At 54.8% G+C, this 23,822-nt stretch overlaps 1 protein-coding gene across 3 annotated transcripts in view; it reads left to right on the forward strand.

Moving 5' to 3' along the window:
- The first annotated feature begins 1,098 nt into the window (after positions 1 to 1,098).
- The window catches only part of OPCML (opioid binding protein/cell adhesion molecule like), a 1,081,423-nt gene continuing 1,058,699 nt past the window's right edge, over positions 1,099 to 23,822 (forward strand). Inside the window, exon 1 of one of the 3 annotated variants that reach the window (XM_036861401.1) lies at positions 1,099 to 1,506. In XM_036861401.1, the coding sequence (XP_036717296.1) occupies positions 1,257 to 1,506 (250 nt within the window). In that variant the 5' untranslated portion in view covers positions 1,099 to 1,256. The remainder of the gene's footprint in view (positions 1,507 to 23,822) is intronic. The other 2 variants (XM_036861400.1, XM_036861402.1) reach the window with 2 other exon arrangements.

Genomic DNA, 23,822 nt, shown 5'->3' on the forward strand with positions numbered 1-23,822 from the left:
ACCCTCTTAGCTGTGTGGCCTTTAGCCAGTTGCTGAACCTCTCTGAACTTGAGTTTCAGGCTACTAAGATCCAGCAGTAGTGTTGCCACGCGGTGGGTCTATGATGAGGATGAGCTAAGATGGTAACTGTGAATGCGTGCCCACGCAGGCTCTTGGGAAAACATTGGCGATCGTGGTGAAGGGGAGGGAATACTGTCTCCCATAGGGTCGGTCACTCACCTGCCCCTGCGGTGAGCCGCGCACACACTGAGCTGGGGGGGAGTCCAAGCCACCGTGGGGTCTTGGGAGGACACCCTGGGACAGAAATAAGTTGCGCCCTGCGTGCCCAGCCCCTTCTATAATACCCCCTGCTGTTCTTTTCACAGCTCCTCAACACTGAGCGGATCCATCAGAGGGGCACCTCCTCAGCAAGCAGAGGGCACAGCCCATGGGGGGCCAGGGGGCCTGGGGGTGGGTGCCGCAGGCCTTCCTGAGAGGAGGTGCGGAGCAGGAGGAAATCTGCCGCACGGCACACCCAGAATACCATCCATGTGAGCTGCTCTTCCAGGGGAAGGGCCGACTGGGCTGTGAGCAGGAGAAGCCAGGACGGAAGACAGAAAGCCACAGGTTCCTTCCGTGGCCTTGTCACCTTGGAGATGTCCCACGACTTCAGCTGGTTCCTGCCTCCTTGCCGTCTAGTCTGAACGCACCCCGCCTGTACCGCAGTCGCAGCGGCTGTTCGGCGTCTAGGGCATCCAGTCTAGGGAGAGCTTGAGGATGCTCTAATTGCGGGGAACCCGGCCAATTCTCTTCGCATCCTTGTTGGAAAAAACCCTAACGCACCCATCTTCCTAATGGGAAAACTGAATTGCTTCTGATTTAACCGTCCGAGTGACCTCCCCATGGGCCACGGCTCCTGCCCTCCCAGCCTGGAGACCAGGAGGAGGAAAGATGGTGAGGAATTGGCACAAGGTTTGGTCACACTGCCTTTCTTGTCGTGCCCTGAGCCCTGCTCTGTGAGGTCCCCACTGCCAGTCCCAGCCCCTCCCACTGCCCACGAAGGCGCTCCGGTGCCCACGGAAGGAAGCCCTGCGCGCTGGCATCTCCCCCAGAGAGCAGTGCACACGCGTGCTCCGGGCGAGGGCGAGCATGGGGCAGACCGCAGCTCCCCGGAGCCCAGCCTCCCAGCTGGAAAGTGCCCGCGTGTCGCTCAGGAGCGCGGAACCAATGCGAGCCTTGGAGGAGGTCTGCTCCGCGCCCCGCGCAGATCGGTGCTGATGGTGCTTGCCAGTTGTGTGTCTGCGCGAGAAAAAACCCGAGACGCTGCCTGCCTGCTCCCTCTGTCTCCTGCTCTCTCCCTCCCTTTGCAAACATTGGATTTAAACCTGCTCAGAATTCAGCACAGAGGAAGGCGGCAGCGGCAGCAGCGGCAGCCGGCCCAGCCGCGGGGACACCGCAGCCTCAAGATGCACCACCCCGCCTGCTGGATTGTCTTCTCCGTGACGACCGCCCTGCTCTTCATCCCAGGTACCCAGCAGGGGCTCTCGGCTCCCCCCGGGCGGTTCCGAGCAGAAGGGGAAGGGGAAGGGGAGCCCGGGGGGGAGAGGGAGTAGTGTGAGCTGCGTGTGTGGGGAGAGGTGGGCTCGCCGTGCACACACCGCTTAGCTCGTCGCTCCTGCACGCACGGGTGCTTGCAGCTCGGGTTTGGGGCTCGCCCTCCTTCCAGGCAGTGGGTCTGGTGAGCTGGGTTCGAGATGTGCACCTGCTGTGAGGCACTGCAGTTGCTGTGCAAGGTGCCGGCTGGCTTTAACCAGTTGTGGTCCCAGGGGTAGGAGAAGAGGGTCTTAAACTCCCAGGGATAAATCCTTCTCGCCGCTTCTGTTGGGACCGGCAGGATAGAGGGGACATCCTGATTCCTCTCTGCGTCTGCTGGCATCTCTGTTTTTCTGTCTCTCCTCCTTTCTCTCTCTCCCTCTCCCCCTCCTCCCTCCTTCCCCCCCCCCCCCCACACCACCTTCTCTCCTCACTCTCTCTCCAGCCCCTTCCTCTCTCCTTCCTCTCTCCTTCCTCCTCCTTTGCTCCTGCATTTCTCACCTTAACACAGTCCTGCCACCTCCATCCTTTCTTTATCCTTCCACCAAATGGGCAGATTGTGCCTCTGAAATTCAGAATACCGTTTCCCCCTCCTTCTCCCCGCATCTGAAATGTGAATGTCCCTGACAGAATTTGGAATGTTCGTATCGGGGGAAGGGTGGGAATCTGGGTTTACCTGGTCCTCCTCAGCACCTTCCCTACCTTACGGAGCCATTTAAACGTGGTCCCACCTATCAGAGCAGTTACTTGTTTGCAGTGACACAGGTAAGAGGCTGCAATCCTGCCAGAATAGGCTTAGTGGAAGTGTTGCAAAACCCAACACGTTGTAATAGGTTTGATAATTGCATGCGTGTCGTTCGCAAGCAGACAGCTGAATGCCTGCAGGCATCCTTCAAACAATGCTGAAGGGACGGGTGGTGCTTCCAAGGGTTTAGGCCGAATCCAGGGGTCTGTGGGGTTTCTACCCTAAACCTCAGCCCAGTGAGAATTTCCTTTTTTTTTTTTTCCCCAAATTGAGACACATGCATTTGGTTAAACATGAGCTTAAACCTAAAATCCTGTGCATGTATACACAGACATAAATAATAAGATTCTTAAGCCTTACATATCCTGTATGGGTAAAACACACAATTTTACATTTTTATATTCAGAATTAATTGGTTTCTGTGTTTAAGAACATAAAGCCCTAAGTATTTCTAAGCTACCAAAGTGAAATCAGAAAAATGAAAAGTTTATTGGGAAGAAGGGAAAAGAGGATGGACTAAAAACAAACAAAAAAAAGGAGTAAATCCATCGTTTAACGTTTTGTAATGCTGTTTTACAATTGCACTTTTTCTAGCAGAGATGGGCGCTGCGTAACCGCGTTCCAGGCTGTCTGCTTTAGGCTGAGAAGTTAGAGCGGGTGGGGGAGTGCTGCTCTTCTTCTTCCAGACTCAAGGCTGGGAGGGGGTTTCAGCAGGACCAGCTCAGAGGGGAAGGCCCGCAGGGCACTCAGTACCGGCTCCAGCCTGGGAGCGGGAGCCAGGCGGGCGCTCTGGGTCTGAGTGAGGGTCCAGACTTTCCCATGGGTGTGAGCCCTGGCCTGGGTGACAGCTCTGGGCCCCCAGCCCCCGTCCTCCCGCTGAGCTGAAGCACAGCTGGCAGAACGGCAGCGCTCAACCCCTAGGGATGCTGGTGGTGGGTTTGGGCTCCTCTCGTGGAATCAGAACACTGCACTTCCAAAGGGGGGAGGGAGCGAGCCCCAGGAGCTGGAGCTGCATTGCGGTGCACCCTGAAGGGACCTGGAGCCGGGGATGCTTCCCTCTAGAGCTCCCAGGCTCCTCTCCCCTGGTGGGGGAGCACCCGCACCAGAAGCGGGCCCTGCTCCAGGGCATGGCCTCCCCCAGCCCCCAGCCCCTTGGCCTCACCAGGATGAGCTCAGCAGAGGGGAAGGCATTTCTGCTGGAGGGCTGCTCTTTCCTGCTAACTGTGCTGGAAGCTGGCCCGAGCATCTCAGCCGGAGGAGGAAAGTTGGCTTTGGAGATGCCCGGAGGAAAGGAAAGCATCACCTTGGGAGGGTCCCTGCGGGAAATGGGACCTGGCTGTGTCCTAAAGTTCTGACAAGCGAATGGCTTACTTGTGACTTCTTTCTCGCCTCTTTTACTTCCTTTATTATGTGTTTATAGACTTTTCCCCTTTGTTTCTAATGATGCTTTCCCTCCCATCAGGGTTAATACCAGCTCGTTAGCCATTTACTTTTCCTGCTTCTGAAGACAGAGGCTAATGCAGTAAGGTAACCTTGACCTGGTTGGGCCTTGATGCCATTTCACTCTGCAGCCTGTTTCTCAGTGAAACACATTTCCATCCCAGAATAATTTTAAGACTAATGTTGTTGTCGCCTGGTGCCTTCCAGGGGGAGACCGATGGCCATAAATTGCTTTTCTAGGCAGAATCTCTGGGACGGGAAAGACAGTAACAAGTGGAAACCATAATGAGCCCACACCCAAGATGGGGAGAGGTCTCTGTTGACAATTTAATTGTCACTCCAGGCTTGAGATGTTCCTGAGACCCTGAGCGCCGAGAGTGGGGGGGGGCTTTTGTGGTCCCGGGCAGGAGGAGAGATGGGCTTGTGGGTCTGGGGGCTTTGTGAGGGAGGAGTGGGATGGGAAGCAAGCCTGGGGAAGCAGGAGGTGAAGAGTGCTGGGGGTGCAGATTAAAATGCAGAACCCCTACCCCACCTCAGACATGTGTTGCTAACAAACACCCCCGGTCCCTCTCAGCCCACTTCGTGTGTACTTGAGAACCTGTCCACGGCCTGCAGCATTTGAGTACAAACCCATCTGTGCCTGCCTTTTTCCCTCTAGCCTGAGACATGGCAGGGCAGCATGGAGGTGGGCACAGGGGCTGCTGTCTTTATGGCCAAGGCTCAGTTTCCGAAGCAGAGCATAGAGTCACGCCAGCTGGGGGCCCAGCTCGCTGATGGGAGGATTGGGTCTCCAATCTGGAGGGCTTCTGTTCCCACGTTGCGGTCATTACCTCCTGTTTGTCCCCTTCTCCTCAGGTTGGTTTGGTCGGCTCAGGGTGTTCTCTGGGCCTCAGTCTACCAATCTGTAGAATGGGTTCCAGCAGCATATGCTTCTTATCTCCACCTGCGTGGAGTAGCCAAAAGCATAGGTTAGATGATAACAAGGTGAATGTAAAAAACCCAACCTGGTCTCCTAGTCACAGGGCAGAAACGGGGGTGTCGCACGGGACGGGAGCGGGCATTCCTTCTGGTGGAGCAGGCTGAAGGCAAGGCTGACCATACCCACTTGCATGTGTCATTGTCACAGCGCTGGGAACTCACGGTCCAATCTCCCCCTTCATTTATCCAACAAGACTTTATACAGGCTCTGATTAGACATAGTACAGTGAGTAAGTACTCTCCTGCCTCAAGAACAGAGGTCCATAAAACAGGGAATTATTCAGTGTGTTCCTGCCCTTGGACCCTGACGCCGTAGGCCCATGGACTTTGAGCTTCCTGGGCCTTGGTTTCTCTGCGTGGAAAACTAGGGCAGCAGACACACATGGCCCCTTTGGTCCCGATGTTGCTCTCCAGTATTTTCGGGTGCTCTGCACATGGGCTTGTGCATCAGCTTCGGACAGTCGGTGCTCCGGGGGCGCTGTCACCTGCAGCCCCTGGGCTGTGGCTGTCCTGTCCCAGGCTCACTGGATGGGGGCCCCTGGGCTGCTGCCTGGGCTGGGAGAGAGGAGACACGGACGGCCCAGGCTGGCTGTTCCTGTCAGTGATCTCAAGCAGCAGCCCACAGATGGCCAGTGGCTGCCAAGCCCGGCTGTCTGCGGGGGTGGGTGTTCGCACCTCCAGATGCTGGGTGGCACCTTCCAGACACGGGGGCCGGGCGGGCGCTCGGAGGAGGGAGACAGGCTGGCATCGCCTTGGGACGGCACCTCTCTCCTCTGCCAGTTCTCTGACCCCGCTAGAGGTGCCGAGCTCCGGGCCCTGCGACACCTGCCCCTTGAGCCGTTTCATGCTCTTGATGGAAGACTAAGACTTTGCTTCTCAACCTGGGAGGCCTTGGCTGCCTCAGCCTTTCCCTTAAGTGGGGAGGCACTAACACGGGGGGCAAGGATATAGTTCCATTTGCTAGATTTCTACACCACTCTAGTCTACACCCTGAGATGGAGGTGCTTGTAGGGCCCGGGGCGGGACTGAAGGTGATTCTGAGAATGGGCAGGGATAAACCCTGTAACCAGAGATGAACTTGAAGACAGATGTGCTTGCTCTTCCCTTCCTGTAGGTGTGAGAATACACACTCCCCACTCACTGTCCTCCTCACGTGTCCACACACACACAGACAGACACACACACACGCACGCACGCCTCCAGGTCAGAGCTTAGCTGCCCTCACAGTCACATCCACAGCCCCTTCAGGAAAGTAGCCTCTTCCTCTGGACTTGCGTCTCTGCCCTTGCAGAGCTCCCTGCTGTAGCCGTAAGCCTGGGTGCTCTCCCCGTGGGCGCTGTGGCAGCAGGCCTACATGCTGCCTGTCCCGCACTCAGCCATGGCCGTGCGCGTGGAGCGCCGCCCCAGCGATGCAGGGACCCCGTGCACCCTCCTGCCACCTTTGGGCCCTGGAGCCTGGGCGAGGCCGACCTTGCGCTCCTTCCTCAGCACCTCTGTCTGTCTGCCCAGACCCCGTGGTGCTGAGAGGCTGGGGACTCCCCTGCAGTCACTAGACTAACTAAATTAAATGTTTGCCAAAGGCTTTGAGACACCCCAGGGCAATGCGCTGGGTAAGTGCAAGGCATTATCATTATGATGCAGGCACTTTCCTTTAATGAGCACAGACGCTGTGCAGAGACACCCCTGAAAGGCCCAGATGGATCAATGCACTGGGACACGGGCCACTGATTGGAGTGGCTGCTTGCGTGTTCCCGGGAAATGGTAAGTGGCAGGCGGACGGCAGGCCGACACCCACCTCCGGAGAACCAGCATCTTCCACATCTCAAGGGACAGACTCTGAAACAGCCTGAGTGGTCATTCGTGAACATTTATTTGTAGGGAATTTACAAACGCGGTTTCACCACTCGTGGGAGTTTGCTTAGTGATTATACCAAGCATAGTGACAGTTTCGTGCTTTGTGGTCTACCTGGGAGATTTATCTTTGGTCTCACTTGCTTCTCAAAGAGATCATGAGATAGGCAGAGCTGAGCTTGTCTTTCCTTTGCTTAAAACCCTATGCAGACTTCTGGTTGCCTTTGGAATAGAGTCCAAAGCTCTCAGCCCGGTCCCCGGGCCACAGCCTGGCCCCTGCTCCGTATCGCTCGGGAATCAGTCCCTCAAACGCACCGTGCTCTCTCCTTCCTCAAGGGCTTCCCCTGGGAGGTCACCTGAGCTTGGAAAACTCTGACCCTCCCTTCATGATGTTTCTGGATAAATACCCTTTCCATCCTTCAGGGCTCAGCTTAAGTTTCTCTTTCCCAGGAGAGCATTCTCGATGCTCGTTTCCTTCATTACTGCCAAGTCCAGGATGCCAGGTTCCTCCTCCCTAACACTGTCGGCCCATATATTTTACAGTGATTCTTTGTGTTATGCCTCGCTTTCCTCCCTGGACTGCGGTCCCTCAAGGTAGGGAACGCATCCATTTTGTCCTCCCACATGACCTCGGTGCCCAGCACAGTGCCGGACATAGAACACGTGCTCACAGAGCATTTGTGGAGTGAACGAGTGAGCGGATGAATGGATGGACACGTGCATGGGTGACCAGCCAAGCTCACACGAGTACTAAGGGTCAGCTTCTCTGTTCTGTCGTTCTGTTCCATCTGTTGAATCGTCAGGCATCTGGGCCCCTGGGCTGGCCTGCCCATCAGCTTCCCCATCTGCAGAGCGAGGACAGACAGGCTTTGCTAATGGGAGGCAGAAATGTATGAAGGATGCTGTGGCGATTACTCATTCCAGTGTTCATGCCTGTCAATGAACACCAGCCCCGAGCTTCCAACCAAATACGCACGCGGCGGCTCAGAGCTGGAGATGGTGCTTTTGGATTTCATGTCGCGTGTCGCCACAGACACGCCTGAGAGTGAGAGTCTCTCCGTAAACACAGACGTGGGCCCTGATGTGGGCCGTCGGCTGCATAAGAAACAAAATCACTCACAGGTTTAAGCAACTCCGGGTACTGATGAAGTGGCCCGGTTATTAGAAATTTAGAGTCATGCCCACCGTGCCAACAAGTACACGCTATAGCAGTACGAGGAGGAATTGTGACCACGAGAGGTAGGATGTTGGGTTAGGGACAGGAGGACACTGATAGCATAGGGTGAGTCATGCTTGAGCAAGTGACACTTAAATGGGTTCATGTTCATACGGACGAGGTCAGAAGGGCTCAGTAAATCCGAGGAAATGGAAACAGGGCTTCTCGTGTCTGTTACCGAGTCACTTCTTATAGCTGAGCCGATTTCAGACTTGCTCGTTCATGGCTGTGGGCTTCTGAACAGCAGGGGTCTGAGACGCCTTGCTCCTCTCTGACGATGATGCCACAAGTACCAGGCAGGTTCACTTGTCTGACATGTTGTTTATTGAGTGATTACTATGTGACAGGCACTGTTCTGGGCACTGGGAATGCAGTGCCTGAACAAAAGTCTTCCTGGTCCCTGCTTGCAGGAGGTTCATAGCCTCGGGAGTTCCCTGGCGGTCCAGTGGTGAAGACTTCACCTTCCAATGCAGGGGGTGCGGGTTTGATCCCTGGTCGGGGAGCTAGGATCCTGCATATCTCGTGGCCAAAAAAACCCAAAACATAAAACAAGCAATATTGTAACAAATTCAATAAAGACTTTAAAAAAATGGTCCACATCAAAAAATGAAAATCTTAAAAAAAATAAAGAATCATTCTAAAAAAAAAAGAGGTTCACAGCCTCGCAGGAGAGACCGAGTGCCTCAAATATGTGTCCCTGTGGAGGGAAGTGAGAGCTGCTACAAATCTATGGGAGGAGAGGTCTGGGCTGCCCATAGGAAGGGCTTGACTTGCCGGGGAGGCAAGATCACTTGCCCGAGAAAGTGACCGTTGAGCTGAGATCTGAAGGATGAAGAGCGGAATTTATCCAAACCCCAGGAAGAGGCAGAGTGAAGAGGACATGCAGAGGCCCCGGAGCAGAAGGGACCAGGGGACGTCCTCCTGCTTGGCTGGAGTGTAGAGGAAAGGCGTGTGCTACACGATGAGGCCAGCAGCCCTGGACGCTCATGTTGGTCATTTTGGTCTTTATTCTAGAAGTGACGGAACCCCACTGATGCGATGCACCTAGTGGGGGTGAGGATCTCGCCTTACATAACTGAATCTTGTTCTTGTGCATTTTGAAGAGTGAATTAGAGGTGAGCAAGCTTGGAAGGGGTGAGGCCCCCAGAGTAGCTCAGGTGGGAAACTGCTGGTGGTGTCGGATTGGAGAGACACAGGTGATGTGGAGCCGCTGCAGGAAAGTCAGAGGTGCCCCAGATGTGTCTGAAGAATCCGAATCTAAAGGAAACCCACCGTGAGCACCAGCAGTGCCTTTGGGAGCACAGAGAAGAGGATCTGTCCTCCACGTCCTGCTTACACACCATCCATTCAGCTCAGGTGTGATTTTGCCCAGAAGCAGAAATAAGTTGTTTTGGAAATTCCATCATTCCTTGAAGTCTCATAATCTCAGTCCCTTCACTGGTGTCCTCTCGCGGTCTAATGTAGGAGCTTAAAATGGCATCATTCATTTCCCAATCTGTCAAAGAGATTGCAGAGAGCTTTAGCTGTGTTATCTGCTGGATCTTGCCCAGGGTTATTTGCTCCTGAAAGAAACCAGGCATTTTAGAGAAGCTTTGATTGGATTCTAGATTGATTTAAGGGCACGAAGATGCAGCGTTTTCACAAATATTATTGTGATGTCACAAGAGCATGCGTGACCTTCCTGTAACCACCACTACCTGGGTGAGTCATATTAATTTATGTAGAAAAGCAGAGCCCTCGGGACTGAAAGGGATGCTGGAGATCATCTATCCCTTCCTTTCATTCTACAGATGAGAAGACTGAGGCATAGGGAGTCCGGCATCTTAGCTAATGTCACATAGTCAGCAGGGACCCGACCAACATGTCGACACGGAGCTTCAATAACCTGTGTTCATAGCCCAGCTGGTGTCATTTCAGCACACGGGGGGCTGAGCTGAGCTTCGCCTCCCTGTCGGATCCCCTGTTGGAAAATAGACTTGTCACCTCGGCTGCTCTATTTCCCCGAAGCTCTCTCGTCTTGGTGCAAAAGGAGCGTGTGGAACAGGGTGACTCCCCGGTACCCAAGGATTAAGGTGACGGGTCGGAAACGAGAGAGAAGCCTGTCTTCCTCAGAGGCATCCTCGTACTTGGAGCTTTGTAAATGAACTGGGAGACTTCTAGAAATCAACTGATCCTTGATGTGCAGAAGGAGGTGCTCAGGGTGGTACAATATCAAATTCCAGGCACGTGTCAGCCTGTCCTGTTGGGTCCACACACTGCAAAAGGCACCTGCTTTTATCATCACCGGACCATCAAACCCAAGAGAAAATACACACCGAAAATACTATAAATGTTACATTAACAATTCACGGTGGAACGGTAACTGACGGTGTACACGGCACCTCCCCGTACATCGAGGCTGCTCCGTGTGACAGTGGCTGAACGCCCGTCCTCCCCCGTCCCGCTCCCTGCTCTGCCCTCACGGTGGACCATGCGGGCCTGGGCACGATCGAGAGATCAGCTCAGAAGAGCTGTGGACCGTGCAGAACAGGAAGCGGGGCTCAGATTCAGAGCAGACAGGAAGGCACTGGTAGCTGTGCTCGGGCCAGGCTCCTACGGGCATTTCCCTTCTAGGAAGACAGGCCTGAGGAAGCCTTTGCTTCTCTGAATGAGCCAACCTGCTTCTTCCGAAGAGCCCGGTGCCAAGGGAGCCCCAGCTCCTTGAAGGGAGAAGAATGCTGGAAGAGAGAGTGTGGAGATGGAAATAGCCCGTCAGCCTCCAAGGGAAGCTGGAGTTGCCTTGGGAGTCCCCTGGCTTCATCCCACGGAGACAACAGTGCCCAGTCTTGCTTGGCACCGGGGTGGATGCCTCTTTGGGTGAAGCCCAGATGGGAAGGGATGGGGAAAACCACTCTCACGATTCTGCATCTTTTCCTGACGGGCCCTCCCCTCCTTTTGTTTAGGGAGAGATTTTTGGTAGTAAAAGGGCCCTGCCTTACAACTGCCCCCAACAGTGTCCATGAAGATTGGACCACTTCTTTATTATGACCCGGACAACTGTTCTTTCTTCTTTCATTTATTTATTTTTACTGTTAGGTGTAAAATGAGGTACAAGGCTATATTGTACAACACGGGGAATAGAGCCAGTATTTTATAATAACTATAAATGGAGTATAACCTTTACAAATTGTGAATCAGTATATTGTACACCTGTAATTGTATAATAGTATACATCAACTATACTTAAATAAAATATTATTTATTTTTATGGTGGATGCTGAGCCCTTCTGCCATCCCCCGTGGGAGAGTGTGGAAGCGGGACCCGGCCTCTGGCTTTGCCTCTGCACTTGTGAACTGGCGGCCTTGGGCAAACGGTTGGACCTCTCCGAGATTCTTAATCCTCTCTACCAAATAGGAGGAAATAACTCGTTTACCTCCTTCCTGGGGCGGCTGGGAACGTCGTAAGGGATGCAGGCAGGCGTGCGGGGCTCGGCGGCTCCAGGTGGCAGGTCTGGGTCTCAGCACGTCCCTTGGGTTGGCGTACGTCTGGGCCTTTCCCGCTTCTCCCCCTGTGTCAGCCTCCTCACTCCTGACGCTGTCCTGCTCTGGCTGTCACAGACCGTGGCGCACACGCCGGAGTGCCCGTGACGGTGGTTCAGGAGGAGGAGGCCCATTTCCGGGCACTCCTGTGTTCACGTCCCTAGGCTTGGAGCCCTGTTTGCTTTGCTGCTTCTCCTTTTTCCGGGGAAAGTACTGGAAGTGGTTTGTGTTTCCCCAGCTGAGCTGCTCTGGCCCCGCCGGGTCTCTGCTTTTGGGCTGAGGTGAGAGAAACCCACATGGGGCTGAGAAGAGCGAAGTCCGGGTGGAAAGTGCTCCGCAGCCCTGAGATCCGGCGGCCCCATGCGCCCGTCTGCCGAGCTCGCTGCCACCCCTGAAGGTAGACTTGCAGGGAGCGGTGCGGGGCTGAGAGGGACCTTAGTGGGCGGGGGCCTGCTTGCTCCCCTGACACGTGCTGCAGGAGACCGACCAGTTCCTCCCGCCGCGGGCTCAGCCGCGAGGCCCTAGTGACCCGAGTCCCTCCGTTCAGGCCCAGGGGACCACAGACCCTGCGCCTGTACCGGCCGAGTCCAGTGTGAGAGCCAGGGACGCAGCTGTGTGCTTGGCTGGTGAAAGGCGGTGAGGTCCAAGGTCACAGTCCTGTCTCGTGTCCTCCCTAACCCCACGTGCTCAGCTTCTCAGCCGCCTCAGAAAGACCCAGCCTGAGTGGAGATGCCGAGCGGGCCCAGGGATCCAAGAAGGGCCCCAGAGACCAAGCACACCGCCCACAGTGAGAGGTGAGAGTCTTGCTGTCCGTGTCACCGGCTGCCTTCTGAGTAGCTCAGCCTGCGGACCCCCCCTGGAGGCCGGGTCCCCGCAGGGGAGTGGAGCCTGCTTGTACCTTTACCACGTCCTGAGTCTTCCTCTGGCCCGGGATCAGGGCAGGGGAGGGGTGCTCTAGCTTGGAACTAGAACACTGGTTTTTCATCAGATTTTAGTTTCCAAAATCAGATTTTATGCTGCAGTTGAAGAGCGGAAGTGGTGGAAGAGCATTCAGAAGGATGGTGGTGGGGGGATCGCAGTACACTGTAGATTATTTTTCCCCCGTAAAAGCATCCTATATTCTCCATAATTCTTTATTTTCAATTCTTCATGACAGTTTTTTTGTTCCGCTGCTTTGTGATGTGACATCTGGGAAGGCAGTGACTGGGGTAGGTTTTCAGTAAAGAGAAAGTTGCTCTGTTAGTTTGACTCGTCTTCTGTTAGGGTTCCTAGGTATCGGCTAAGGGCCTGGTTACCATCAGCAGATCTCTCTCTCTTGTGTTTGGACGTGACCTTGCCCCAGGAACTGGGTACATAAGAAATATCTTCATATTCTCTCGAGATTTCCAAAGGCCCCTCTTCTGCGTCGCGCTGAACGTGGTGGAGGAGACGGGGTCAGCGTGAAGGCCGAGAGAGCAAAGGTTAGGGCTGGAGGGAAATTCAGGGACAAAGCGGAGCTGGGGTTGGCTGGACGCCAAAGACAGGGAAGGGTGAAGGCCAAGCACCAGGCCACCGGACGACGGGGGCGTAGGGAGGAGACTGGGCAGAGGATGGGCCGCCACCCAGCACGTGGGCAGGGGAGCCGGGGTCTCAGCCCCGGGGACGCCCCTCCTCAGAGCAGAGCCCCTGCCCAGTGCTGAGGTGGTGTGCAGACGCTTTCTGTGCCTACCGCCCTCTGGGGCAGAATCCTCTGTGGGCAGAGCCCTGCCCAAGGCCCCAGGGGGCGAGCCAAGCAACCGAGAAACACCAGGGGCCCCAGGCGTGAGCACAGGGTACCCTGGTAGGTACAGCGTCGGGCTGTCCCTGCTCCTGCCCCTCCCCCTGGGGGCCTTTAGCCCAGAGCCCCACAGGCTTGGGTGCAGTTGAGTGGGTGCAGTCTGTGCCCCACTCCCGGACCCCAGCTGTCTCTGATCAAGCAGAGTAGTTCCACTCTCACCTGTTTCATACCATCACTTTCTACTATTTAAAAAAATTAAGACCTACTCTATGACCAGTGGTCTCCAAACTTCTTTGTTGTAGAGCCTGTACACACAGTGTATTTTTTTAAGCAGGAATAATCTATGTTGCTACACATACGAGATGACCAAAAGGCTAAGATAAAAGTAAATAAATAAAAACAGGAATTCTAATATTCCTTCCCTTCATTCAGCGTAATGCTCAAAGCATCCCTGGGGGCAAGCACCACTCAGGGACCAGGGCACCGGCTCAGGGGACTGGAGTCAAGACAGAAATGTCACATCATTGTTGGCAGAAGGCTTCTAATGGCGCTGCCCTGGCTGCTTCTCTCTGGGACTCAGCATGGGATGTGTCCTTGGCCACAAGTCACTCTGGGTGCTGGTACAACACCGTTGCTGTGGCAGACCCCATCTTGGAGCAGCTGTCATGTCCTTCAACAATTCTGTCTTTGTGGTAAAAATGAGTAACATGTCAGTGGATACAGACCAGTATTACAGATGTTCTCTTGTTTATCAAAAAAGACCATTGAAGGGAAGTAAATGCAAAACAGTCTTTGGGAGAGAAAAAGCTAAACAGGGGGACCTTCCGTTCCAACTGCACGTGGTTCCTTATCCGAGTTCTTGCCCTCTTCTCCCTCTGTCCCAGCTCTTCTCCACGGACCACCTGCTGCAGAGACATCCCCCTGGGGGAAAGTCCAGCCAAGGGAGGGTTGGAATTTTTCACATAGGTATTAGGAGACCACAGTAAGGGAGATGCACAGAAAGGAGTAAAGTAGGAAACTTGGCGGCAGTGGATGCATTTTCCTGTGCGTTGTCGCAGCGTTGGTGGCAGCCCCCAGGATGCGGCTCTCGGGTCTTCAGCCCCTGCCTCTGCTCTCTGAAGCCCACAGCTGTGTTGGCTTTGCAGCCACGCTTCTCACGGCTGCTCTTGGCCAACGACCAAGCCAAGCAGAGGTGCTGGGTCATGGCCGTTCTTGGGAGACATGGCTTCCCTGATGGTCGACTTTGGCCTGAGGCTCCCCAGGGGCCTGGCCACACTCTCCTTAGGAGGACACTGCATCCCCACGTCCACTCAGCCTTCCTGCGGCCTCGCTTTCACACTCCCCGGGTCAGAGGGCCCGGGTCTCCAGCTCTGTCCCCATCTTCTCTCCCAGGTGTTCCCCTGGCCCATGTCTTGACACTTCGTCCTACCTGACGTCTGGTTCTGGGGGGATCCAGGCTGACATCGTGCTGGGCCGAGAGCAGGCCTGCAAGCCGAGGCTTTGCTCCCCATTCCAGCCCTTCCCAGTTCGATGTCGCACAACCCAACCCGCTCTGCAAAGCTGAGCCAGGACTCACGGGCAGGCCTGGGAGAGCTGCGCAATTGTCAGTTCCAGGAAGAACTTGCTTTTCTGGACTCTCCTAGCCCTGGCCCTTGGAAACCCTCCTCTGACCCTGAGTAAATGAGACGTTTTTATAACAAGTCCCCCAGATTCTCGCCTGGGTTTCTGGCTTCTCTGGACTGACGATAAAGGTGCTTCCCTTCTCCCTCGGCAGGACCTGAGTCCATTTGGAGATGCAGCACACACCTTGCGTTCTTTCCTGTCTTCCTGGTTTGTTATCTGGAGCACATTCACCGTGTCGCTCCTAAAGCGGGCTCTCCCCTCCAGTGATGCTTCCATTGTTAATTGTTATGGTCACACGTTAGCTTCTGGAACGTGATTTCCCTGATGCCCCTGTGGCACCGGCACTCTTGACACTTGGCAGGACGCTTCCTGGTTGTGGGGTCTGCCCGCTGCATTGCAGGATGTTTAGCAGCAGCCCTGGCCTCTGTGCATCAGGTGCCAGCAGCACCTCTCCGGTTGCGAGAACCAAAATTGTCTCCAGGCATAGACCGATGTCCCGTGGGGCAGAAAACTGCTCCTGGTTGAGAATCGCTGTTCTGTGGTTGTAAATGGTCAGTACGGTATCCTAGCAACCCCCTAACTTATGTCAGTTGTCTTTCTCACAGCTAATGAAGGACAGCCATCTCTTTTCATCCCATAGGCCTGCACCTCTGATCGGTTCTGGTTTCAAGCCTGTGAGAAGCTTCTAGTGCTCAGTTTATTTGTCCCACTGAAAATCCGATTGATCCCAAGCCTGTAAATCAGGTCATCAACTTCCTCATCTGGGCCGGGTGCTCTCTGACGAATGCTTTGTAGGAATGGCTAACAAGAGGAACACATTTGATACGAATACCGCTAGGCATGATGGTGGGGCTGTTCTCTGGAAGGCTACATCTGGAATAAAACAGATGTGAAGAGTCTTCAGCCATAACCGCATTATTAGTTTCGCTGGACTGACTCTCTCAATGAGCGTGCCATCTTTATTAGCCAAACTGTTGCAGCACCTTTTCTTTAGGGCAGACTTAGATTTTACTCTGTTAGCTTGCGGGTGGTCAGGAGTGTGTGTGACAGCCCAGATAAGATTCCTATATACAAACGCGTAAACCTAATCTAAAATGCAATATCTAAGATAGCGGGTGGTAAATAGTAGCGTAGACCTGCTCACGGTGATGGCAGTAGTTTTGAGATCAATTAAAAATACTGAGCCAGTTTGAAATGAATTTCCTACAATCAAGTGAGAATGGCGCTAAATATTAAAAAGGACTCTTGATTAAAGTGTTTGGGCTGCTTCTTGATGAAAAGGGGGCTCTCTGGCCAGATACTCAGAGTGTCCTGGGCCTACCCTCAGTCACTTGGTGACAGGGATCGCCAGGAGCTCCAGGTGCGGAGGGCGGGAGCAGACACAGGTGAGCTGGAACGGAGGAGGCGAAAACCATGCAGGAGTGTTGGGGGAATTCCTTCCTCTTCAGTCCCTTTGGAAGTGACCTGCAGGCCAAAGCACCAGGCCCGTGTTAGAGAGGTCAGTGTCTCAGGGCTCCAAACCTAAGGAGCAGTCAGATGCCTGCTTTGTAAATCACTGCGGCAGAAGGCAGACCAGGCTTTGTCCAGCCACCTCCCTGCACTGACTGCTTGTTTCCACATGAGCCTCTTTGACAGCCTGTAGACACCGACGGTACTGGAGCTCTGAGTCCTCACGGATGCCCGGGGATGTGGTCCATTACCATGGTCCGGGATGCCTTTCTCACGGCCTTAACCGGTCCTGGGGCTCCTCTGCACCTCGCAGAAGTGTTCCCAGGCTCCTTGGCCATTGCAGAATCCTTTGTAGCCCTGGAGGGCCTTTGGTGTGTAAGGACTGACCCTTTGGGGTTCTGAATCATATTTCTTTTCTATACTCAGCTGGTCTTCTGGCCTGATTTCTCTGCTGCTGGGTTGTTGACAACACTAATTTTAGAAGCTACACTGTTAATTTCTGCGATCTAGCTCACTGATTAGGATCTTTTCACAAACCCCATTATAAATGCCAAATTTGGTTTAGGTGAAAGCTGCTTCATGGTGAAACTCCACATCGGACGATTAATTCGACAAGGTCCCGCGGGCAGTGGGTGTCTGGTGAACACTCAGCCTCTACCGGGCGCTGGAGGCTCGGGATACGGGGTCACTCGGGAAGGGGCAGCCCGGAAAGCCCGCAGGCACGTCGCAGTGTGCTCTCCTGCAAGCTTTTGCATAAACCGCCTCCTGGAAGCACATAGAGGGAAGAACATGCTCTCGAAGCTTCACCAGGGAGGTTCCTGGGCAGCGGGGGTGGGCACTGGAGCCGAGTTTGTAAAGGGCTGGAAGGTCCCCTCGAGGAGAAGCTGGCCGAGACCTGCATGAGCCACGTGCAGGATGCCCGGGGCTTGGCAGGAAGGTCAGAGGCCGGGGAGGCAGTCAGAGAGGTGGAGGGTGGTCTAAGGGGTCCTCCAGTCTGCAGCACAGAGAAGATGCCGGGCTCTGTAGCCTAACAGCCTCAGGCAGAGTAAATACAGGGGAAGGGGTAGGAGAAACGGCCAGAGAGGTGGGGTCCCCATTCAATGAGCCTTGTCGTCCTCTGTCAGGAGACTGGCTTTACTCTGAGTTGGATATGGGGCTGTTTCAGAGATTTGAGCAGAGGAGTGCCACGACCTCACTGCTGAAGGTGGAAGCAGGGAGACTAGTTAGGGGGCTACTGCCGTGGTCCAAGCAAAAGATGGCAGGGGGTGGACTAGGGTGACAGCAAAGGAGGTGATGGAAGTAGCTGACAGGCATCCAGTGAAGGCCGAGCTACTGGCCGATGGGATGTGAGAAGAGAACAGATTCACGGAGTCTTCCGGATTCTGTGACTGGAGCAACTGGAAGGATGGAGTTGACGGCAACTGCAGGGGGATCTGTGGGTTTGGGGGAGAATCGGGAGTTGACTTTGGACACATTGAACTTGGTGCATCTACTGGGCACGTAGAGCAGGCAGTTGGATGTAAAGAATTGGGAGTGTGTGTGTGCTTGTGCATGTGTGTATGTTTGTGTATGTGCACGTGCGTGTGTGTGCATCCAGGCATCCTCACCTGGATTTGCTGGCGCACAGGTAACATCTCCAGCCTCAATGCTGACTGAGATTACAAGAGGAGGGAACACAGAAGGAAACGGGAAGGGGTCCAGACCCTGAGCTCCGGGAACTTGAACTTTGAAAGAGGTGGAGGAGATGATTACGTGGATGAGCATCCGTGGTAACATGTCGACAGGCTGGTAAAGGGCCGAGGCAGCAACCAACAGGTGGGTGACCTGCAGTCCTGTTAGGCACGGAGCTCTTGGCCACATGTCACCCGTCACTGCAGGATTTGACTCAAGGACCACGGATGGTGTTATTATCAGGAAAGTACAGGCCCTGTTCGTAATGTTTTCTTAAGTATTTAATGACAGGGTGAGAGGAGAAGCCGAAGGCTGGGGAGGCCACGTCTGTGCCCACAAAATGGTCAGCGTCATAAGGGACCTTAAAGTCACTGGAGCCCAGTGGGGAGGCTCGTGTGGGTTCACGCAGCGTCGTGCGGGACGATCAGGTACAGAAACGAGGTCTGATTTGTCCCAGTTCAGGGTGCTTTCCACGCTCTTCCCTCTTGGTGAGGGTTTACTGCGGATCCTACCAGAGAAATAATCCTGTGAAGACCGGAAGGCGTTTCTGCTCAGCCTGGAATGGCAGGACTTGGAAAGGGTCGTCCAGGTGTTGGTCCTAGGCTACTCAGACCTGCGTCTCGCGGCTGTGCGCGACCTGCGCCGCGACCAGCCGGGAGCGTCCGACAGCCGCACAGAGGCCTGTCTGCATTTCTAGAGGTGCAGAGCTACAGGCAGACCGTCAGCAGAATAACTGCTCCCTGTGGCCTCAGTGGTGCTCCTGACGTCAGAGGTTTGGCTCCTGTGTCTGATTTAAGGGGGAAGTGTGGGCGTGAGATGGATCCCAGCCGCCTTCAAGAGGAGGAGCCCAAGAGGCGGTGGCGTCTCACACAGAAAAGGCGATCCGTAGCTACTTCTGGAATAAATATCCAGTGGGTGACTCCGTCAAGTGGAAACATCCCCTGTAAGCCGGGCAGCTGGAGAGGAGGGAGCCCCTGAGCTGCTAAGTACCCACACACCCTCGGGCACCGTCTTAACCTCTCTGGGAGCTGGATTGGCGCCGCTGGTGTAGATCATTGGGAGAAGGCTAACTGAGCAGTCAGACAAAGCATTAGAGGACTTCAAGGCAGCCTCAGGGTAAACGCTGAGCGGCGTGGCCGCCCTGCTGCAGAGAGGAGCCACGGGGGAGTCAGGAGAGGGTCTCGGGAAGCACAGCCCCTTCTGTCTGTCCCGTCCTCCTGACGGGGGTTGCTGATGCCAGGCACGAGGGGCGCGCAGCCAGCCTCCGCCCCGTGTTGGTGGCCCTGGGCTCTTTCCCAGCTGTCGGGTGTGCGCCCATTGGCATCTGGCTGCTGACACAGGCAGATGAGATCTGGGGTGCGGAGCACGCCTGGGGGAGGTGAACTTGACAGAGCTCTCCGTCACCTCCCTTTCTCCCCCTCCTCTGTGTGACCAGGGGCTGGGGCCGATTCCTCGCTGGGCCAGAGAGCGCGGCACTTAGAGCAGCCCCTGACCCCCGGCTGATGGCTGTAGGTTGAACTTGCAGGTGGAGTGGGTCAGGGTCAGGGCTGTGGACCTGCAGTCCCGCTCCCAGACGTGGGGCCCTTTCTAAGCCGGCCTCACCCCCTCCGCGTGGGAAACTGGGGGCAGAAATCACCCTGGATCGCTATGCTGAGTGGACCAAAGTCTCAGGGAAAGAAGGTACCAGTGTTTAACGGCTCTTGTGGTCTTTGCTACTCGCAGTGTGCTTCCTGGGCTAGCAGTGTGGAAATGAAGACTCTCGGCGCCCCCAGGTCTAGCCCACTGCTCTGATCTCAGCCCAGAAACAGTTTCTTCCAAGCAGCCTTTTTTGGCAACTTCACCCAATAAGCACCTCTCTCCCTGTGAACTTCCAGAGGAATGGTTCTCAACCTTGTTGGCACATTGAGACCGCTGGGGAGGGGGGAGCGCAAAACACCCAGACGCGCGCCTGGGTCCTACTCCCTGAGATTCTGATGGAATTGGTCAGGGTACGACGTCAGGATTTTTTAAAATCTCTTCTGGTGATCTTAATATTGTCCCTGGCTCATTTGGGATTTTCATGATTTACCCTCAGGACGATCACTTCAAAAAATGTCTTTACCTTGTGCCTCTAATCAGAGACGGAACCACTTGGGCACAGGAACTCTCCTCCCGCTCCCCGAGTGAGCACACGTGGTGTCGGAAGGGATGGTGGGAGTCAGGACCCCTGAACGCTGGCCTTTCATGGCCGTGCCTGGCTGCGTGACCTTGGGTGGGTCACTGGACTTTTCTCAGCCTCAGATTTCTTCTGTACAAAAGGAGGTTGCACTGAAGCATCCCTTAAGGTGCCTGCCAGCTCTGATGTTTTGCAATTCTAACGAGCACTCAGAAAACGGGATTGATTGCAGCCAGCCCACGGCCTTGAAGCCTGGTGTTGGACGCATTTTAGCGTGTTTCTGTCATCCTCCGGCGTCACGGGAGTAAGATGCTTGTGTTCCTCACCTCTGAAGGTGTGTCTTCTCAGCTGGACGTTAGGCCTCTCGTGAGGTCATTCTCACCAAGCCTCCTCCTAGTGCACGGTCCCGCTCGGTCCGAATTGCAGCAGGGAATCCATCAGGCCCTCGGAACGGCTGGCTTGGCCCTAGAAAAAGGTCTTCTCTGTCCTGATTCCCACCCTATGGAGCAACGGGGAAAGTGGGCACACTTTTTAAATCACTCACAGGTTAGGAAAGGGATGTGGGAGAAAGATCAGAGTGCAGGAACTAAAAAGAAGACATAAATCAGAGAAGTCAGATGCCTGCTGGGTTTGGAAGGAAGAGAGTGGGCGAGCACGCAGGCTGGGGACTGCAGACTCAAGTGGAGAACGTGACGGCCCCAAGGACGGCGGCCTCCCCAGCCCTGCACAGAGGCCGCAGTGGAGACACGCACAGAACAGGGCCTCCGGCCGTCCCAGCACGGGGCACTCACACACGCTGATTGACCAGCAGCTCTCCTGCTTGGGGTTCCAGGGTAAAGCTTTTCTGCTGCCGTCCTTCAGGCAACGCCCTTAGTTGTCTCTCGCAGCGATGCTGTCTCTGACTTGACCAGGGACGGCTCGCCCCACCTCCTGGCATCTGCTGTCTCCCCAGGAGTTCACCTGGAACAAAACAAACCAAACCCACCCACGCATCTCCCGAGGGATCACGATGACAGAGCAGGTGCAGGAGCTCGCAGCTTGGGGTCTGCGGGCTCCTGCAGTGAAGCCCCCTGAGGCCCTTGCTCATCACCGCTGAGCAGCTGGGGGCTCTTCTTAGGGGTCAAGCTATTAGCAGGCCTTTGGGAATTAACCCTCTCACAGCTCTCCTGGGATTCTTAATTCTGCTCCTTAAGACTTAGGCAAAGTAATTCAAGAATTTGGACTGAACCGAGAGTTCAGACGTGTGGCTTTTAGTCTCTTTGCTCTGGACTGTGGGAAATTGGGCGAGACATTTTCTGTGCTGGGGCCTCAGTTTTTTTCAGATATGAGGAAGGAACTATCATATCTGCCTTAGTCACAACACAGGACTTTTGTGTGGTCCAGGGTGCTGTTGGTAGAGAGAATTTAGAAAACAGGAAGGACTATCATGCTAGCAGAGGGTACTATTACTCTATCATGGTGCTTCCAGTTGGGTTGGTTCATACTTGTTAGAGGCTTACTGTGTTTGCTGAAAACAACAGCCCTTGATCTCAAGGGGGAGAAATTGGTGCCAACTTCCGATCAGTAGGAAGTGGTCCCCCAGCCGGTTTGGGCTCAGCAGGGAAGAGGCCAGGACTGGTTATGGATGTGTGCGTGGAGAAGGAGGCCGAGGCAGGAATTCAGCCACTCAGTCATGGCTCCTGCAGGGCGGGGCTTCGTGGGGCTCTCATGGGTCGGGTGGGCAGGCACGGCCGTAGTCGGAATTAATGTCCTTCCTCGAAGGAGCCGAGGGAAGGATTTGTTCTCTTCCTTTTGGGAGCACGGCTCACACCATTGCTTGTTCTGGTCACAGTGTCCATAGACTAGGCATTAAGGGCAAATGTCCAGTGGTGGGAATGAGAACGGCAGGAGGTGGATATCATGTGCTTGGAGCCAGATTTCTGGGGTCAAGTCTGAGGGGCCAAAGGAAGTGGGTGTAGGTGAAAGAGACAGGAAAGAGGGAGGGGTCAAAGGGCAGCAGAGAGTAAAGGGTCTGAGAGGCAGGGAGGGTGAGCCCCACAGATGGTGGGAGGTCAGGGAAAGGGCTGAGCTGACATCAGACAGAGTCGCAGTCAGAACCCGTCTCGGTACCCCACACGGGGCCTCCTGGTGTAACCGAGCAGGACCGTATGGGGCCTTCCCGGGACAGGCCCTCGCCCGTATCCTCCGCTGGGCTCCTCTCTGAGGTAGCCACATCGTAGTATCCGATGCACACTTCCTGAGTTGTTTTGCAGATGCTAAAACCACCACCAAATGGAAGGTGTTAAGTACCTGATGACCGTGAGCACACAGTCCCCGGGCCTCCTGGAGCCTCAGGATTGATCATGTTAGCCCTGTGACCTCACCATCAAGCAACCAGAGAACTGTGCACGAGCTGCTCGCAGGCCCCGCGACCCACCCCCCTCACCTGGCCTCTAAAAATGCTTTCCTGAAACCCATCGGGGAGCTGGGGTCTTTGGAGCACTAGCCGCTCTGGGCCTTGCTTGGTCCTGCAGTGAATGCTACAGTTTCCTTCACCACGACTCCGTGCCAGTAGATTGGCTTTACTGCACTCGGGCGAGTGGACCCAAGTTTGGTTCTCTGCCTGTGGCCACCCTTCTTCAGAAAAGCCGGGGCTGCCCTGTGAGACACCCCCGTCCCTGGTCAGGTCAGTTATCTCTCTGCCCAACGGGGCTACCTGCCCCCTCCTCTCAGGGGACCGTCTTCCAGACAGTCTCCAACTCAAAAGACCATTTCTTTATTCCTTTTACTTAGACGTGAAGCTCTTCACAGACACGTGTGAAAGGTGAGGTCACTTTCTTATCTCCCCAGAGAAGGAATTCGGGGGTCAGTGAGGCCACGCACCCTTTCTAAGGCCCCTCGACACGGGCGGTGGCCGAGCGCAGCAGCTTTGGCGCCCAAGCAGTGCCGTCCCGCCACCCGCTGCCTGCCCACCACGCCGGCTCCGTCCATCTCTCCTGCCTCCTCTGGGGCGTCTCAACCTTTCTTAGTCTGTCTCATGTAAGGTCCCTGTTGGCCATTTTCGCTTCTGTATTTTAATGGTTTGGACTAATTTCCACTTTATTTTTGTATTTATTTTAACACAATCACTTATAATGAGGCTAATGACATTTTGTCTCCATGGTGGTGCATTTTAATTTGGTCTCGGAAATGTCAAAGCGATCAGGCAATTTGGTATCTCGGAAACACAAAACGTGGCGGTGACAATAGGCCCTTCCATCATTGCATCTCCTTGTTATCTGCAAGCTCCCGAGGCTGCCCTGTCCCACTGGGCCGCGTCGCAGCACTGCCGTGGACGGGGACAGCGGTAAAACATCGCCAAGACAAAAGGCGAGGCTCCCGCAGACAGGCCCTTTCCAGAAAACACAGTGAACACAATTAATCAGATCTCAGCACTCAGCAAAATTTGCCACTTTGGAAGTGAGTGTTATTTTCCCGGTGGCATTTCTGTGCCAACCCTTGTCCTTCCCTCCCATCCCGCAGATCTCCTCTGAGCTGCCTGCAGTCACCTTTCTCTGCGCTTTCCCATTCTTTCTTTAAGACAGCGCCGGCTGTTTCTGGTGAAGTAAATATTCTAGGCTTTACCCCGCCGAGGTTTCTACCTCATATTCTTCTAACTCTTTTCACAACCTTTTAAAAATGTGAGAAACATTCTTAGCAACCCATATGGACGGTCAGGCAATCTTGAATTGGAGGGTGTTGAGGGAAGCGCTTAGGGGTATTTGGCTGGCGAGTTGAGTCCCGTTGCTTTCAGCGAGGAGGTCGTTGGAGGCTCTGTCCCGTGTAACAGGGCCCCGAGTGGCCAGCTGGGCTGAGGGTGGGGTGGGTG

This window comes from Balaenoptera musculus, chromosome 8, assembly GCF_009873245.2.
Source record: "Balaenoptera musculus isolate JJ_BM4_2016_0621 chromosome 8, mBalMus1.pri.v3, whole genome shotgun sequence".
Lineage (NCBI taxonomy): Eukaryota > Metazoa > Chordata > Mammalia > Artiodactyla > Balaenopteridae > Balaenoptera > Balaenoptera musculus.